Raw genomic sequence first — 18,309 nt, 5'->3', positions numbered from 1 at the left:
TTTCTTTTAAGTAGGCTCCACCCTCAAGGTGGGGCTTGAACTCAATGACCCTGAGATCAAGAGTCGCCTGATCTATGGACTGAGCCGGCCAGGTGCCCCAGTAAATGTCCTTGAAGTTTAGAGGGAAAAAAAATTTAAGGTGGGAGGAGCAGCCTGTCATGAGGCACTACAACGTGGAGCCCTTGAGAGGTAGGGCTGAGGGGAGAGGAGGGTTCGGTCTTTCCCCCAGATGGAGAAAAGTCAGGAAGGGCAGGGTGACAAGACAAGCAGTTCTCTGAGTCAGAGGAAAGATGCTACAGAACCATGGAGGGCAAAACCTCTCATTTTGCACTTGACCCTGGTGACGCCCAGCCCCCGCCTGGCGTTGCTTTGATCCCTCATCCCCGTTTCCCTTGCTTCCTCCCTTGGCTAAATCATCACCCTGAGAGGTGAGGACACTTGTCTGAGGTCCCACAGCCAGCAAGTCCTGAAGCTGGGACTGGTTATAGACCAAATGGAAGGGGAGGGGCCAGAGAGAGAAGATATACTCTCTGAGAAGATATACTTTCCCCTCTTCCGTATTTATTGGAAAAGGGTCATGCCAAGAATTCGCTCCGCTAGACTAAATCTCAACGACCAGAAGGGATTCCATGCAGATGCTCTGGTTACCGTGGGTGTGCGGTTCTCAAAGTGACCACACAGTGTCGCTGTTGGACAAGAAGTCACTGTGTTTCCAGGTTCAGGGCAGGAGGGACCTACCCGGCTGCATTTTCTTTTCTTTCTTTTTTTTTTTTTTAAGATTTTATTTTATTTATGTGACAGAGACAGCCAGCGAGAGCGGGAACACAAGCAGGGGGAGTGGGAGAGGAAGAAGCAGGCTCCCAGCGGAGGAGCCCGACGTGGGGCTCGATCCCGAAACTACGGGATCACGACCTGAGCCGAAGGCAGACGCTTAACGACTGCGCCACCCAGGCGCCCTCCTCCTTTTTTTTTCTTGAAGGTGTGAATTGTCCCAGTTAAGCAAAAATAGGATCACGGCACTTTCTCTTCCAGGCACAAGGTAAAATTAAAATAAAAGGACCGGGGCAGATATTTCTAGTGCTGACCAACTGTTCCAGCTCACCTCCCGTTCCTGAATACAGAAGACTGCGGTCCCCAGCCCAGTTCCGCCGGTGGGCGGGGCCGTGTGCCTGTTCTGGCCAATGGGCTGCGAGGAGAGACGATGCGAGTCACTTCCTTGCTGTCGCCTCTAAGAGCCGGTGCAGGGGTCTCAGCTCTTTCCCAGCCAGGTGCACTGAGGATGCTGTGGGTCCAGAGGCAGCAACAGGAGTTTCCAAACGTTTAGATCTGCAACTGCTCAAGAAGCATCTGCCATGGGCTCAGGTCATGATCTCAGGGTCCTGGGATCGAGTCCCACATCGGGCTCCATGCTCAGCGGGGAGTCGGCTTCTTCCACTCATTCTCCCTCTGTGCTCTCTCTCTCAAATAAATAAAATATTTTTAAAAAATATATGGTAACCACTGGCACATGCCACACATATTCGATTGTAAATTTATTGTAAATTGTAATTTTACAATTGTAAATTTTAAAAAGATTTATTTATTTGAGAGAGAGAGCCCGCATGCACAAGGGGGAGGGGCAGAGGAAGAAGGAGAGAGACTCTTAAGCAGGCTCCATACCTGGCTCAGAGCCAGATGCGTGGCTCAGTCCCACGACCCCAAGACCACCACCCCAGCCGACACCAAGAGTGGGATGCTTGAGCGCCTGAACGTAAATTTAAATAAAGTAAAATAAAACACTCAGCTCCTTGGTGACACTCACCACATTTCAAGTGCTCAGTAGCACCGTGCGGCCAGCGGCCATAGTGTTGTCCAGAAAAAGCCCATCCTCACAGAAAATTCTGCTGGACAGCGTCTCTCAAGCCCACCGAACCCACGCACAGAGGACAGTTGCCTGGGGAGGGCTTTGCATGTGTTGTGTTCGTCCATTGAGATGAGTTTGGTCTTCTTTGCTTGTTTCCTCTGCCCTGTAGCCCAGCCTAGCCTCAGCCAGCGGATGTCTTGCATAAAGGACTTGAGAGTTTTGTGTCATTTACAGTGTCAGTTGGCAGCACGACGCTAAGCTAAATGGAGAAGTGAGAGCTGCAGGTGGTGTCGCTAGGCAGACCTCATGTGAGCTGAGCGGGCAGACGGGGGTCAAGGGCAGGCTCCATCAAGTCTTAGTTGCCCACTTTCTGTGACCTCGTCTGTACCTGGTTTAGAACTCAACCATCAAAGAATTGTTGTACTAAGAAAAGCGTCAGAATCGTTAGAAATGAAGATGTGCTGGGGGGTGGGGAGCGCTCTTTCTCGTTGCTATTGTTGATGGTTGACTTGTGACTTTTTCCCGATATCATGGCAGAGAGATCCGTGGAACACCTGCGAGGCGTCCTGAGCCATCGGCGTTGACTTCGGGCAGGGACTACGTCATCTCTGTCCTCCTGGAACGAGCGGCTCAGGTGTGAGAGTTCATTGGCTTCGAACAGTATCTGAGTTGAGGCAAGTGGCCTACACAATTCCAGAAACAGTAAGCGTGCCCCAGTACTGAGGAACTCTGACGGTCTTTGTGTGACCGGCCGCCGTGGAAGTTATAAGATGTCATTGCCATTGACCCAGCAATTTCACTTCCCGGCATACGCCCAAAGGAACCGAAGACAGGTGCTCAGACAAACCCTTGCGTGCTCATGGTCCGACAGTGGCATGATTCGCAGGAGCCGAAAAGCAGAAACAACCTAAATGTCCATCTGCTGAGGAACTGATGGACGAAAGGTGGCGGGTCCATACAGAGGAATATTATTCAGCTATGAAAAAGGAATAAAGTCTGATCCACGCTACTGTGGGTTGAACCTTGAAAAACTAAAGTGAGAGCAGCAAGACACACATGGGCACGCATCATATGATGCCATTTTAGATGAAGTTGCCACAGAAACAGAAAGCAAGTTACTGGTTGCTGGGGGGGGGGCGTGTAGAGGGGTTTCCCTCTGTGGCAGCGAAATGTTCTCAAAGGGTGGGGCTGATTGCTTCTATCTGTGAATATAGTAAAGCCATCAAATTATACACTTTAAAGGGGTGGGATGGGGGCACCTGGGCGGCTCAGTGGGTGAAGCATCTGCCTTCAGCTCGGGTCATGATCCCAGAATCCGGGGATCGACTCCCGCATCAGGCTCCCTGCTCAGCGGGTAGTCTGCTTCTCCCACTCTCTCAAATAAATAAAATCTTAGAAAAAAAAAAATAGAGGGGTGTGTTGTATGGTTTTATATCTCAATAAAGCTATTTTTAAAGAAAAAATAACATTGGTTGGGCTGTGGTCTTTTCTGTTTCTCGGGCTCTTTTCCTCCGGTCTTCACCCACTAACCAGTCCCTAGGGTGGTTTCATAGGTGTCTCCAACTTAGCAGCTCAGAGACTGGGACTTTTGCATCTAGATGCTTCTTTGTGGTGTCTAGTGAGGTGGGTCTCCTCACCTCTCCCGTGCCACGCAGCGGCCTGGCTCAAATGACCAGAGAGAGGAATTGAGAGTCATTAGGCCTGATCCATCTGCTCCAATGTGATCCAGAGTTTTCCTCACAGGACTGTCAGAGGTCCTGATCTATCGGCCCACAATGAGGGGTAGGAGCGGACGGGAGAACAGTAACATCCTTCTGTTTGGGGGACCTTCTAGAAAGATCCTGGTACATTTTACACAACTGAAACTTGTTCACATGTTTCGGTGATTTGAGTCAACTTTTCCATGTCATGTAGACGCATTTAAGATAGAAATGGCTGTCCATGAAAGGTGGTCAGAGATATCGAGAGGATGGTCTCTTTGAAGCGGGACCGCAGTGGCCAGCCTCCCCGCGGGTCTTACAAATGGTCCAGCCCCGTGAAAAATTCCTAAGTGGGCTTGTGGGACTAGGGATCACTTCCCCCCGCCTCCTACAGTCCCAACGTCATGGTCCAAGGGGCGCCCAAGTCTCCAGCCTCCACCTGAGTGGCCCTAACAGCCAACCCAGCACAGTGACAGCGAGTGACGGCTGACCACGAGGTCCCCAGCAAGCTTGTCAGCCAATGACATTCACTGACCTTGCTCTACCAGGGACTAACCCAACTCAAGGGATTGCTAATTTTGCTGTCAAGTGCTACAGCCGTCGGGGATCCCAGTCCCCTAGCCCGTGGGCTCAGCCCCGGGACTTGCTCTAAGAGCCGACAGAACGGAGCGCGGAAAGTGCTCTCCGGTGCTCTCAAGGTGGTGACCGAAGCCGACTCTGAAGTCTCAGGACTCCTCCACTTTCTGTCCCATTGCTGCTGGAATCACCAGCCCACCCGAATGCAGAAGGAGGGGTGCGAGCCCCGGCTTCCATGAGAGCCCGTGTCATCATGGGCTAACCTCAGAACCCCCCCCCCCCAGCCTCAAGCTCACGGACGCTCACAGACACGTTCTGTTAAACTCATCCAATGTTTATTGAATAGTGAACCGTTGCCAATACTGCTGAAATCTGCAACTCACTCACCCAGATCCCCCTCTCGGCTGCCCTGAGAAGGAAGCCAGGAGCAGGACCACCCCAAATGCCAGAAAGTAGCCAGGGGGCTGGGGGATGCAGGGTGATGGGGAAGGGTGGGGGGAGAGGAAGGAGCAAGGCAGGCAGGGTATGGAGCTACACTCCCGGGGGCACACACACACACACACAGAGGCAAGGACCAGGGGCGTCAGTCTCTGCCCCCACGTGGCAGCCGCAGGGACATCAGGGAAAGACCAGGCGTCCGTGAGACATTTCAGTCCTTCCCGTCATGAAGCGTCTGCCACGAGGGGCTGGGCCAAGGTCACTGGACTGTGCAGAGAAGAGGTGGGGGAGGGGTCAGCTTGCAGCAAACGAGACCAGTGGGGACCCCATGATAAAGGGGAGAGAGACAAGCGATGGGCAAAAGGCGGTCCCAGAGAGAAACTGAGGCACAAGGACAACGGGATGCCCTGAGAGAGAAGTTGTAACCCAACAGGCAAGGTGGGCCAAGACTTAGTTCTCAGTAAAGTTGGCGGGGGGCGGGGAGCGCTGCTGGGCCGCCACTCGCAGAGGTGACTCGCTCTCCGGACAGGCTGGCCACTGAAATGGGTTTCTGTGATGCTCGCGCCAGCCCACGCCAGCTGCGAGCCCCCGGAAGACCTCTTCACGATCACCAACCTCCCGTGCAGGCCCCGCGTGGCCTCCAGCTCCTGGGGGGAACCTCCGAGGACTGGGACTGTCCTGCCTGGGGGACACCCCTGTTCACCTGGGGCCTTGGGCTATAGTGCCGAGCCTACACAATCATCTACAAGCACGTGTATCACTTTGCTGAGTTCCAAGGGTCGTTCTAGAAAATCCCTGAACCCGGGGGTGGTCTTAGGGACCCCAGAAAATGCACCCACAAAACTGCAAACAAGAGCCACTGCCCCCTCTCTTTCCCTTACATAAATCCCATTTCTGCTTATGTGGGAAGGAAGCATCCATTGATGGACCACTCCAGAAACCAAGGCAACCTCGCGCTGATGTAAGCAGCCGCCTGTCAGTTCCTGACAGCTCCGAAGCCATCGCTCGTGTGTTTATCCAAGGGGTGTGCTCTATTTTGGGCTTTAAGAATGGAAAGCCCCGCCCCCACCCTCACAGCCAGCTCAAGCCGCTTCGCAATTATATAATTCTTGATTTTCTCTGTTTTAATGTGGGGAGCCCTCCCTTTGTTTCAGACCTGCATGGGAGGCAAGACGCTACTTTCTGGGGATCGCGCTAACATAATCGGCAGGTTCGAGTTCCCAGCGAAGGTGACCTCGCTCTGCTCCAGTGAAAGACTAAGAAACAGAACTTGAGCTTCAAGCATTTGGAAACCAGTTTTCTGGAGCCAAGCTCCCTGGGGATAGGAATTTGGGTCCATCTTGTATACTGGGATGGAAGGGGGGGGGGGGGGAACAGGCACTCAAGTAGAGAGAATGGGAGAGTGCTTCCAGGCTCTCGAGTGTCTGGAGCCAGAACCTGGTTCTGGAATGGGTGAGCATCGGGTGCCCAGTTCTAGAAAAGATGGGGTTTGGGGCTCATCTGGAACTGGCTGGCTTGGAAACGAGAAATCAGGCTCGGGAGGTACTGAAAAGCAATTCTGCAATCCAGAGAATAATATGGACACCGCCACCCGTTCTGGAATATATGGGGTTGGAAACGAGTCTTTGGTTCGGGGCACGGGAGGATTCCAGTGTGTACGAGCCGGGCCCCCCTCACCTCTGCCTTCAGGGCACATCAGCCCTGAGCCAAGGCGGCCTTGATGGCGGCCACCAGCTTCAGAAACTTGCTCTCCGTGTCCACGTAGCCATCACCTCTCTGGGGAGGGAAAGAAGCGGGAAGGGGTGAGACCCCAAGGCCCAGCCAGCCTGAGAACAAGGCGAGACGGACGGACAGACAGGTGGACGGACAGCCAGCCATACCTTCTTGGAGTGAACCAACTTCCCGGCTACCATCACTTCAAAGAAGCCGGTGGCCTGGGGAGTCCCCTCGCCGCACTGAGGAGAGAGACATGTTGCTGGGGGGGGGGGGTGCGGCCCACTTGGGGACACCTGCACCTTCCAGGAAATGGGAGATTATGGCGTGAAGGATAGGGCCGGCCCGAACCGTGCTGTCACCTCAGGGCTGAGGGACACACAAGGAGAGCCATCTCTGATTCTCTCCCCCATCTCCCAGACTCACGATGTCCAGGCATCCGGGGAACTCATCTTCTAACTTCTTCTTGAGCTGAAGATACTGGGAAGGAGGTGTGGGGGTCACAACAGGGGTCAACAGGGGCCAGGCCAGCTCGCCCTCCTCCCTCATCTTCCGGGGACACCTCGGGGCTGGCCACTCTGCTTACCTTGGACTTGTAGCCTCAAGCGCCACTGGTGGGAGGGAGTCCAAGAGAGAGGGCGGGTGCAGGGAGAGGAGGGAAGGGGGCAGGTGGACACACAAAGGGAAACAGAAGGGGGCCCAGGAAGACAGGAAGAGGAATGCAGACACAAACCCAAAGAGCGAACAGAGAGAGGAGAGGGCAGACACACAGGGAATGTTGGAAGGGGCACGGGACAGGACAGGGGACAGGAGGAAGACACCCACACACAAGGAACGCCGACACAGAGCAGGTGGGAGGGAGGGAGGGAGGGAGAGGGAGGGAAACAGAGAACCGGGTTAGGATGAAACCACAGACACACTCTCCCCATCCACAGCCCGGGGGGAAGGTGTGGCAAAACCTTTACTCCGGGATCCCCAGGCCCTCCCAGTCCCGAGGCCGGAATCCAAACGCTTCCCCACCCCCCAACGGCAGGCTATTCCAGGACCCGCAGGCTATTCCAGGACCGGAGTCTGGAGCACAGGCCTCTTGGGGGCTTCAAAATGTCACTCCACCCTCTGTTTTGCAGAGGGTGCAGGGACATTTCTGACGCCCAGGCCCATCCGAGCCTTGCAAAATCAGCGGCTGGCCCGCAGGACATTTCACGCGAGCTTCGGAGCTGACCCCACCCTCCCCTATAAAGAACACGGACCTAATAGTCTCCTCCCGCAATGACTCTCTGGGAGGAGAAAGGCGCTGACCGCGCATTTACTAAGCGCCCACAGGCAGGCCTGTCTGTGCAGGTCCGCACAGTGCTGGGTGCCAGCCGGGGTACGCAGCAGTTACCAAGAGAGAAAATCCCCTGTCCACTCGGGGCTTTTTTCACGCTAACGGGGAAGCTGGAGCAAACGTGCACTCCCTCCGCGGTCACTACCGGGATCACTCTCTCCCCCTCTGCAGATGGGGAAACCCAGACCCGAAAGGAAGGAGGGTTACTAACGATGGGCACCCCCAGTCTTCATTCCTTTCAAACCCCCTCTGGAACATTCTCGAAGCTTCTCGACTCTCGCCGTCCCCACCCCATGACTGTTCATGGTACTGAGGGGGGGGAGGCCTACGCGTTGACAGAGGCTCCTCTCGCATTACAAAAGTGACCCCCACCCGCCCCGCAAACGGAGCCCCCGGAGTCGGGTGTCTTAAATGGCCACACACGTGTCTCGGTTCCACCTTCGATAACCTGAGCTGTCCTGAGTGCCACGCACTGGGGAGGTGGGTCAACGCCCTTCCTTCTCGCCGGTCCCCTCACGCCCACCTCACCCGCAAGGAACCCCTTTTCTCAGGGAGGGATCCCCGTGGGTCCAGTCCCCAGTGCCCAGCACCGCCGGGCCCAGCATGGGCTCCGGGCGGGGGTCGCGGAGGGGGCCCCCGGCCGTTATGCTTACCAATAAACGACTCGGATGGCGAGGGCCATGGCTGGGGACCGCAGCATGGGCGGGACGCGCACGGCGACCCCCCCTACGGCGTGGACGGGCGAACTCCGCGGCTCCGCGACCGCGGCACAAAGGTGGTTACTCAGCCTTCCACGGCGCGAACCAACGCGGGGGGGGGCAGGAACGGCGGGTGGCGGCGGACCCCCACGGCGGGGGTTCAGGGACCCTGCGGCCCTCCACCCTGAGCCCCCACGCAGTCCCCTCCCTTCCCCTGCTGGGGTCAGGCCACGTCCCGACAGAAGCCCCGGGGGAGGCCTCCGCGCGTTCCCCCCCGTCCCCCCTCCGGGCCGGAATGGTATGGCCCCGCGGGGCGGGGATCGGGACCAGCGGATCCCCGAAGAAAACGGAATTGCAAAGGAAGGTCGTGCTTTTCCAGCGTGAGCCGGGAGGGGGCGGCTCTCGGGCCCCTTTTTCTCCCCGGGAGAGGGTGGGAGGGCCGAGTCCGAAAGCACTGGGGATGCGCAGGGGCCCGCCCGGCAAGCCCAGGTTTCAAGCGAGCGCTGCAGGGCCGCCGCTGCCTTATTCGGGCCGGGCAGCCGGACCGGGCGCCGCCTGAGCGCCGTGGCAGTTCTTCCTCTGGCGCTTCCCAGCCCTCTCCGAGGCGAGAGGTTCAGGAAAGTGCTGGAAGCTAGCAGCTAGTTAAGGGATTAATTAGGGCGTGGGCGCCTTTCTGAGCCTCAGTTTCTCAGTCTGGAAGATGGGCGTAATCGCCTTCAGGGACGATATTTACCAAGTATGTAGTGAGGACCTCCCTGCAGACAGCGATGAAAAAAAACAGACGAAATCCCTTCCCCAAAACAGACGAAATCCCTTCCCTACTGGGAGTGATTTAGCCTGCGGGCCGGAGGAGAGAAGGGGGTTGATGTGCCCGTTCAAATTGGAAAGATCTGAGTGTCTGGCACTTGGAGACGGCTCAATAAAAACCAATTCTGGGGGCGCCTGGGTGGCTCGGTCGGTTAAACCTCTGCCTTCCGCGGCGTCAAGATCCCAGGGTCCTGGGGGGCGCCTGGGTGGCACCTGGGTGGCACAGCGGTTAAGCGTCTGCCTTCGGCTCAGGGCGTGATCGCGGCGTTATGGGATCGAGCCCCACATCAGGCTCCTCCGCTGGGAGCCTGCTTCTTCCTCTCCCACTCCCCCTGCTTGTATTCCCTCTCTCGCTGGCTGTCTCTATCTCTGTCCAATAAATAAATAAAAAATCTTAAAAAAAAAAAATCCCGGGGTCCTGGGATCGAGTCTCCCCTTGGGCTCCCTGCTTGGTGGGGAGCCTGCTTTTCCCTCTCCCTCTGCCGCGCCGCCTGCTTGTGTGCTCTGCTCTCCTATCTCTCTCTCTCAAATAAATTAATAAAAATCTTAATACAATAAAAAACCAACTGTGCCCAAGATCTTCCTGCCCTACCTGTGTCTCCGCCGCCTGGTCCTTGGTCCCCACCTGCTATAACCCTGGCTCAGGGCAGATAGCAGACAAGGTTCAGGTTCCACTCCGCCTCTGTTGTGTGACTTCCGATCCCAGTGGTCTCGGAAGGATATAATGAACCTGGGATATAGAGCACCCAACACAGGGCTGGGAGCAATCAATGTCCCATAAACAGAGATCTTCCAGAGCCATCAGAACAAAAACCCAAACCCACCATCCGTCCCTGCCTGGTCCCATGCTTCCCTTCTTGCCCCATCTCTCAGTGCCTTAGCCACACGGAACCCCTGCAATCCCATCTGGGACCTCACCCGATTTCCTGCCTCTGGGCCTTGGCACATGCAGTTTCTACCCTCTCCTGTTGCCGGATTCCTGCTCAGCCTTGGGGAATCAGTCACCAGCCAGAACTCAAGACCTGACCTTGACTGCTACCTGCTAGTACTCATGACCTTTGTCCCACATTTTTCCTTAAGCTCTTCTGTTCAGCTTATCTCTTAACTCAGGCAAATGGAAAGCAAAACCGCCCCTCCAGCCGTAACAACGGCCCGGACCACCCAGACCCGTTCGAGCTTAAGCCCTGAGTCGCACCTGAGCCGGTGGACAGAGGATGGCGTGGTCTCTAGAATGACAACTACCTTTATCTCATTATAAATCTGCACCCTAGGAGGAGCACAAGCCTCATTTACATAATTCACGGTGCGTGTACGGGCATGTTGCCTTACGGCGCATGCGTGACCTGCCGCCCGCCTCTACAGAAGATGACAAGGCTTTCCTATCTAAATTTTCATCCTAACGCTAAATCAAAGGAACCTATCATCCAGCCTTGCTTGGGGAGTCACTTGCAGAAGCTATTCCCCGTGATCTCCTCTTATTTGCTGCAAATAAACTTTCCCTTGTGTGCAGCTCAACCTGGTATAGTTTCTGACCCACCAAGGAGCGAGCTCACATTGGTTCAGTTACAATAGACTAAGGAAAATGTTGTGCTTCGGTGGAAAGCTATGCCTTCTCCATAGTCCATCTATATATGTTTGTCTGTCATCACAAAGTACCATAAACTGTGGCTTAAGCCACTGAGTTGTAGCTCACAGCATAGATAGGTCAGAAGTTGCGAGATTTGGGGGCGCCCGGCTGGCTCAGTCCGTGGAGCATGTGACTCTTGATCTCGGGGTCATGAGTTTGAGCCCAATGCTGGCCGTAGAGATTACTTAAAAATAAAATCTTAAAAAAAAGAAGAAGAAGAAGTTGGAGATCAAGGTGTCAGTAAATTTGGTTCCGTCCGAGGACGGGGAGAAAGAATTCATGCTTTTCTCCTAGTTTCTGCTGTTTTGCAAGCTATCCCGGTATTCCTTTGTAAAAGCATCACCTGGGTCTCTGCTTTCTTCTTCACATAGCATTGTGTGTGTGTGTGTGTGTGTGTGTGTGTGTGTGTGTGTGTCGACATTTCCCCATTTTATAAGGACATAAACCATGTTGGATTTGGGGCACACCCTACTCCAGTAGGACCTCACCTTAACTACTTATATCTTCAATAAACCTATTTCCAAATAAGATCCCATTCTAAGGTCCTGGGGGTTAGGACCTCCACATACATGAATTTGGGGCAGGATGCAATTCACCCTGTGACAAAACCTTCTGAGTCGTGGGCTCTGTTTTCTAATCCTGTAAAGCGCGGATACGTGCAGCAATGCTGAGTAATTCTCCGCAGACGAGCGTGTGAATTCTGTCTGCAGAGGGACAACTCTCTCTCCCTTAGTGGAGTTGCTGTAACGAAACACCACAGACCGGGTGCCTTATAAACAACAACCCTTTATGGGGGGGGGGGGGACACACAAATATTCAGGCCATAGTGTCTCCCCAGATGTCCTGCCTCCGATATTCCTGATCTGTAAATGTGTCTGTTCTTTGCTCCTCCTCTGAACGGGGGAGGGGGGGGAGTCCAGTCTCCAACACATGTGCACGTTTACATCTGTGTGCGTCCTGATTTTCCCATTTTTTCCCAGAACCGGTCTTGTAACAAGACTGTCCTCCAGGAAGGTCTCCTGAGCCCCGCGGGCTGGGTCAGGGGTCCCCTCGGGGCTCCCCCATCTCTGCTGCTGCCGCCGCTCTTGTTCTCAGAGGTCTGGTGACCCCACTGGCTTTCCCAGCACACCCAGCAAGTGGCCGGCGCAGCACAGAATCTCTGAGTGTTTTGTTGGCCGGTCTCTGGGCTGAGACCTTGCCAGGAGCTTCAGAGAAAAGGAACACCCCCCCCTTCTTCTGCCCTGAGAACAAAGGGGTCTCTGTTGTCCCGAAGTGGGGGAAGCTAGAAGAATTAGTCATGATTTTGGGGCTGGGACTCTCTCTCTCTCTCTCACACACACACACGCACACACACACATAAACACACACACACGTGCGCACAGAGACTGATGGTAACACACAAGGACTCACCCCCCGACCTGGGTAGACAGCCAGACAAACCACCAGCCAGCCAGAAACACAATAACAGCAGCCTACACCTCTCGTCTGCCACTCAAGGACCCCGAAGCACAGCGGACCCCTGTAGACCGCAGCTGAGCCCATGTCACAACCACATACCTGCAAAAGAACCAGACACGTGGGCAGCACCTCCAGCTGCGGGAGGTGGGACACACAACCACACTCCAGACACACGTTAGTGCAACACGACGCAGATCCAGCCAGCAGCACGACAGCTCACCCCGAGATCAGCTCACCGGGGGGCCCATGATCACAGACGAAGCAGATCCCGCAGGAGGTGGCCACAGGTGCCGACACGCAACGCTGTCTGATCCTTGATGCCTGTGGCCTGGCCCTCCGCACCCCCAGCAACACATGGCCCCACCTGCCCCCAGAACAGAAACGCGGGTGTACCAAGTAAGGGCATTGTGAGTGCTGGGAAGGAAAAGAAAGCCAGGAAGGGTGGTAGGCAGGGCTGGGGCGGCGAATTTTGTAAACAGAGCGAGGAAGGCAGCTATGTCATTCATAAGGGCGGCCAGCCAGCCCTGAAAGAGGCTCGAACTGTGACGATCCCATTTTACAGATGGGCAGACTAAAGGCACTCACCTGAGGTCAGGTGACCTCGGCTGTGGGGCCACTGAACCTATACTCTGAGCCGGCTTCCTGTGGGCAAGATGAGAAAGGTGAGGCCCGGCTGGGCGGGGCCAGGGGGTGTTGTCAGGGACCCCAAAAGCCCCAAGGGGTGAAGGAGGCCTGACCTTCTAAAGGTCCAGGACACCCAGCCTCTGCCTTATCCGGGCTCCAGGGAAGATGCTGCTCTGAGGCTTTGTGTCCACTGTGTCCCTGGAGCGTGACAAGCCAACCCCTTCCCGTTCTTCAATGTCTTCCACACCTGGGTGCAGGCGAGGCCAGTGGCCAGGCCACCTCCGTCTGTCTGTCTGTCTGTCTGTCGTTCTGCATGGGGTCAAGGCCTCCCTGGGGCTGTGGCTCCCCCACATACTCCCCTCCCCCCATCCAGGGAGGACCACTGAGCCCCGAGCGGACTGAGCCCCAGATGGGGAGGCCCCCTGTCTCTGCCCATTCTTGGGACCTGCATGAGCCGAGGCTCACTGTTTACTTGGGTTGTCGATCCTAGATGGTTAATGTGTAAGAGATCTTTCTATATTCCAGCTACAAGTCCTTTGCTGTAGATAACGTTTTGCAAACACTTTCCCAGTCTGTGGCGTGCCTTCCCAGTCTTTTAAAGAGCAAAGGATTTTAATTTTCATGAAGTCCTATTCGTTTTTGCTTTAATTATACTTTGGCCTTTTTTGTTGTCATATGGAAGGCGTCCCTGTTAAGCCTAAGGCCACTAAGCTTTCCTCCTATGTTTGGTCCCGGAATTGTTTGTGGTTTTTGCTCTTCTTTCAGATCTCGTGTTTTCTTTCCCTCACCTGGCTTCCTTTTTTTTTTAAGATTTTATTTATTTGTCAGAGAGAGAGAGAGCTCACGAGCACAAGCAGGGGGAGCAGCAGGCAGAAGGAGAAGCAGGCTCCCTCTCCCTGCTGAGCAGGGAGCCCAGCGCAGGACTCGATCCCTGGACCCTGGGATCATGACCAGAGCTGAAGGCAGACGCTCAACCACCTGAGCCACCCAGGCGTCCCTCGCTCACCGGGCTTTTTATCTTGTCCAAATCAATCACTACCACCAGGCCTCTGAGTGGCATCAGGGGGAGGCGAGAAACCGCCCTGCTAACCTTCCCCGCTTGTGAGCTTGGCCCTTGCCCTGCATCTGGGAAATTGGCTGATCAACATTTCCTTCCACTGATATAAAACTTCCCTAAATGATAAAGGGGCTCACCGTGCCTCGGCCCTTTGTACAAAACAATATGGTGCGTGCTGACGTCTGCTGGCCTTCTAGAAGTCCGGAATCGGGGTACAGGCTAGGCCGATGGTGCCTATGTACCAGTCCTCCCCCAAAGCCTTGTATGTCCGGAGTCTCCAGTGGGCTTCCGTGGGCAAAAGCATTGCACGCAGGTGGCCTCATGCTCTGTGGGACTCCTCGTGGGAGGGAGCCAGCACGTGGATCTCTCCAGACCGCACCTGTCTTTCCCATTATGATCCGCCGTGTGTCCTTACCATGTCACTATAGTAAGTCAACTATATACTGACTCCTATGGGGTCTTCTAGTGAATCTCAGAACGTGGGAGGGGGGTTTGGGGCCCCCAACCGCACGGGCCTCCTGGCCGGACACTGACGGAGAGGAAAGAAAGTGGAAGAGAAAGTAAGACACAAAGTCACCCACATTATTTGATTGTGTTGGGGCTTGAGGGGCCTGACCGGAATCACTCTATGAAATAAAAATTCGATTGCTCTAGGTAGGGAGAAAAGGGGCAGTTTGCACAGATTTGGGGTCTAATGCCAATTCCAAATGCATATTTCCAGCCCCTGAATTCCTGATTTTTACATCCAGCTGCTGACTTGGTACCTACAATCGGGCGTCTAACGGGCACCTCGAACCGGAGCTCCGGATTCCCCCACCCCCACCGCTGGGCCCTTCCTTCCCATCTCGGAGCGGCCGCTCCAGACCAGGCACAAACCTTGGCTTTCTCCTTTTCCTGGTACATCAGCCGCCTATGGTGGATTTAGTTTCCAAGTGTATCCCGATGCACCCACCCCTCCCCCACCTCCACCTGCCAGCCCCCCTCCTGCTGGGGCACACTGGGGTCCTCTTGCCCCATCCTCCTCCTCTGTCCCCTGCAGCCTGTCCCCCTCACGGCCGCCAGGGGGCGCCAGGCCCACACCGGGCCCCTCAGGTCCCTTTTCTGCTCTGAACCCTCCCTGGCTCCCCACAAGGGCCCACACGTTCTGACCCCCCTCCCTCATCTCCGGACTTACCCCCTCTTCACAGAGTTTTTTGTTTGTTTTTTTCTTTTTAAAAAATATTTTATTTATTTGAGAGAGAGCAAGAACGGGGTGGGGGGAGGCTAAGGGGGAGGGGCAGAGGGAGAGGGAGAGGGAGAAGCAGATTCCCTGCTGAGCAGGGAGCGGACCCCAGGACCCCAAGATCATGACCTGAGACGAAGGCAGCTGCTTAACCGACTGAGCCACCCAGGCGCCCCTTTTCTTTCTTTTCTTTCTTTCTTTCTTTCTTTCTTTCTTTCTTTCTTTCTTTCTTTCTTTCTTTGAACAGGGATAATTCACATAACAAAATTAATCATTTTAGAGTGTACAATTCAGCAGCATTTAATACATTCACGGAGCTTCTTCCTAATTTTTAAAATAATCCTTAAGTCTGGGGCGCCTGGGTGGCTCAGTCAGTTGAGCATCCGACTCTTGGTTTCAGCTCAGGTCATGATCTCGGGGTCAGGAAATCGAGCCCCACAGCAGGCTCCACGCTCAGCAGGGAGTATGCTTGGGATTCTCTCTCTCCCTCTGCCCCTCCCCCCACTGGCATGAGCTCCCTCTTTCTCTCTCTCTCATAAATAAATAAATCTTTTAAAAAATGAAAAAATAGGGGCGCCTGGGTGGCACAGCGGTTAAGCGTCTGCCTTCGGCTCAGGGCGTGATCCCGGCATTATGGGATCGAGCCCCACATCAGGCTCCTCCGCTATAAGCCTGCTTCTTCCTCTCCCACTCCCCCTGCTTGTATTCCCTCTCTCGCTGGCTGTCTCTATCTCTGTCGAATAAATAAATAAAATCTTTAAAAAATAAAAAAATAAATTAAAAAAAATGAAAAAATAAAAAATAAAATGATCCTAGGTCATCATTTCTTCTAGGAAATGATGGCGATAGGGGATGGGAGGTGTGTGTGTGCGTGCCTTTTAATTGTAGTAAAATACACATAATCTAGAATTTACCATGCAGAGCGGTGCACCTCTAGCTCCAAGACATTTCACCACCCCAAAGGGAATCCTGAAGCCATCAAGAGATTAGACTCCGTTCCCCCCGCCCCCCAGCCCCTGGCTACCACCCGTCTTCTTCCACCTCATAAAGCTTCCTGTTCCGCACGTTTTGGGTAAGTGGCTCCTACAGTATGGGACCTTTTGTGTCTGACTTAGCGCCACGTTTTCGAGGTTCATCTGCGACAGAGCACGGAGCCAGCTCAGAGATTTTGCACGTACTGTTCCCTCCGCCTGAACACTTTTCCTTCAGACAGCCACAGGGCTCACTCGTCACTTCCTTCTGATCTTGGCTCAAATGTCACTTCTTCCCTGACACTATTTAAAATTGCAACCCCTCCCTGGCCTTCTCCCCTTTTCCTCCTGGTGCTTACACCCTGGGCATACTACATAGCTTACAATTTTTTTTTTTTAGATTGATTTATTTGAGAGAGAGGGAGGGGCCGAGGGAGAGAGAGAATCTCAAGCAGACTCCCCACTGAGTGCTGAGCCCAATGACAGAGGACTCGATGTCAGAATCCTGCGATCATGACCTGAGCCGAAACCAAGAGTCAGACTCTCATCTCACTGAGCCATCCAGCTGCCCCTATATTACAATTTTTGGACGCTGTCAGCTGCCTCCCCCCTAGAATGTGCGCTCCGTGGTTCTCTGCTGCGTCCTCCTCCCTGGTCTGTGCCCAGCAGGGAAAGCAGCGAGCGGCATCCAGTGGGCAGTCAGAAAATACTTGTCAGATAAATGCATCTTTATGGAAGTCTTTTTAGGGTTGCCTGGGTGGCTCAGTCGGTTGGGCAGCTGCCTTCAGCTGAGGTCATGATCCCAGCGCCCCTGGGTCGAGCCCCACATCAGGCTCCTTGCTCAGCAGAGAGGCTGCTTCTCCCTCTGCCTCTTCCCTCTGCTCTTGCTCTCTCTCTCTCTCTCTCAAATAAATACTTTTTTTTTTAAGTCTTTTTAGTAAGCTTATTGTTGGGTTGCTCATATCAACAGCTACAATTGTGAACATAGCACATTTTCACAAAACCCATCTTGAAAACAACATACCATTTATATCACAAACATTCAAAACAATCACATTTATGTAAAAACTCTATGTAGAACAGGAAAGCAAACTAAGGCATTTGTTAGCACCCGGACGGTCTTTATCTTCCTCTCCCTGCGATAATTCTTATCTCTTTCTAGGCAAGTACCAGGCGCTCAGAATTCAGGCGAGTCTTGGTGTGTCTGTGTGTTTTGGTGTGTGTGTGTGTGTCTGTGTGTGTGTGTGCATTTCCTTGCAGACTTTGGCTGATAAGAAGCAGATTTGCATCCTTAAAGGGGAAAGGCATATTTCAGATTTTCGAGGTTTTAAAGTCGGGCTCATAGGGTCTTCTTCTGCTGGGGTCAGATTTGTCCAAAGTCGCGCGGAGTTCCCGCAGGCCTCTTCCATTCCCATGGGGCGCTCGGGCCACCAACACAGGTGCAAGCAGTGGGAGCCAGGTGCGCCCTCTTCTGGCGAGTAGGGTACCCGAGGCAGCCGCGGCAAGTATTTAGGTGTGGGCCCCACCAAGGACTATGTGAGCCTGTCCGTGCGGGAGCCTACGAGCGTCCAGTGATGCTGGTGACATAGGTATTTACTCAAATGTCACCCCCTTAGGGAGGCCTTCCCTGACCACCTTTTTTTTCTTTTCTTTTCTTTTCTTTTCTTTTCTTTTCTTTTCTTTCTTTTCTTTTCTTTTTTAAGATTTTATTTATTTGACAGAGAGAGAGCACAAGCAGGGGAAGCCAGAGAGGGGGAAGCAGGCTCCCTGCTGAGCAGGTAGCTCAATGTGGGGCTCGAACTCACCGCCCCGAGATCAAGAGTCGCATGCTCTACCCATGGACCCAGCCAGGTGCCCCAAGAGTGCAAATCTTAAGCATACAGTCTGGTGAATTTTTCACACACATAACACCGTTGAAACAGCTTCCGGATCAAGATATAGATCATTTCCATTTTCTGAGAAGTTCTCTCATGTATGTTCCTTGTCAGTCCCCCCCACCCCCCGGAGCTTCAGGTAAATGGAATCGGACAGCATGTGCTCTTTATATCCGCAGGCAAGGATCACCGGAGGCGCACGGATGATGCGCCAATGGGTGGATAAGAGGCCGGGTGGGTGGATCGAAAGATGGAGAGATCCACTGATGGATGAAGTGGGGGAACGGAAGCCCGCCCGCCCCTCGGGGTTCTGGGTAAGGTCTCAGCCCGGCCATGGGGGAAGGCACAGGGCAGGGAAACGGGGTGGGATAGTC

General features: G+C 54.2%; 1 protein-coding gene across 1 annotated transcript; it reads right to left on the bottom strand.

Moving 5' to 3' along the window:
• Nucleotides 1–4,432: 4,432 nt before the first annotated feature.
• On the bottom strand, nucleotides 4,433–8,407 carry SELENOW (selenoprotein W). Its single transcript, XM_045772277.2, has 6 exons — nucleotides 8,251–8,407; nucleotides 6,857–6,881; nucleotides 6,697–6,750; nucleotides 6,438–6,512; nucleotides 6,235–6,333; nucleotides 4,433–4,824 (listed from the first exon to the last, which is right to left on the bottom strand). Exons 1-5 carry the CDS (start codon nucleotides 8,295–8,297, stop codon nucleotides 6,253–6,255), a joined length of 282 nt encoding a protein of 93 aa, XP_045628233.1. The 5' UTR covers nucleotides 8,298–8,407; the 3' UTR covers nucleotides 4,433–4,824; nucleotides 6,235–6,252.
• Nucleotides 8,408–18,309: the final 9,902 nt, after the last annotated feature.

This window comes from Ursus americanus, chromosome 21 (assembly GCF_024610735.1).
Source record: "Ursus americanus isolate L20-20 chromosome 21, mUrsAme1.1.p, whole genome shotgun sequence".
Classification (NCBI taxonomy): Eukaryota; Metazoa; Chordata; class Mammalia; order Carnivora; family Ursidae; genus Ursus; species Ursus americanus.
This window is presented reverse-complemented; position numbering and strand designations above follow the sequence as displayed.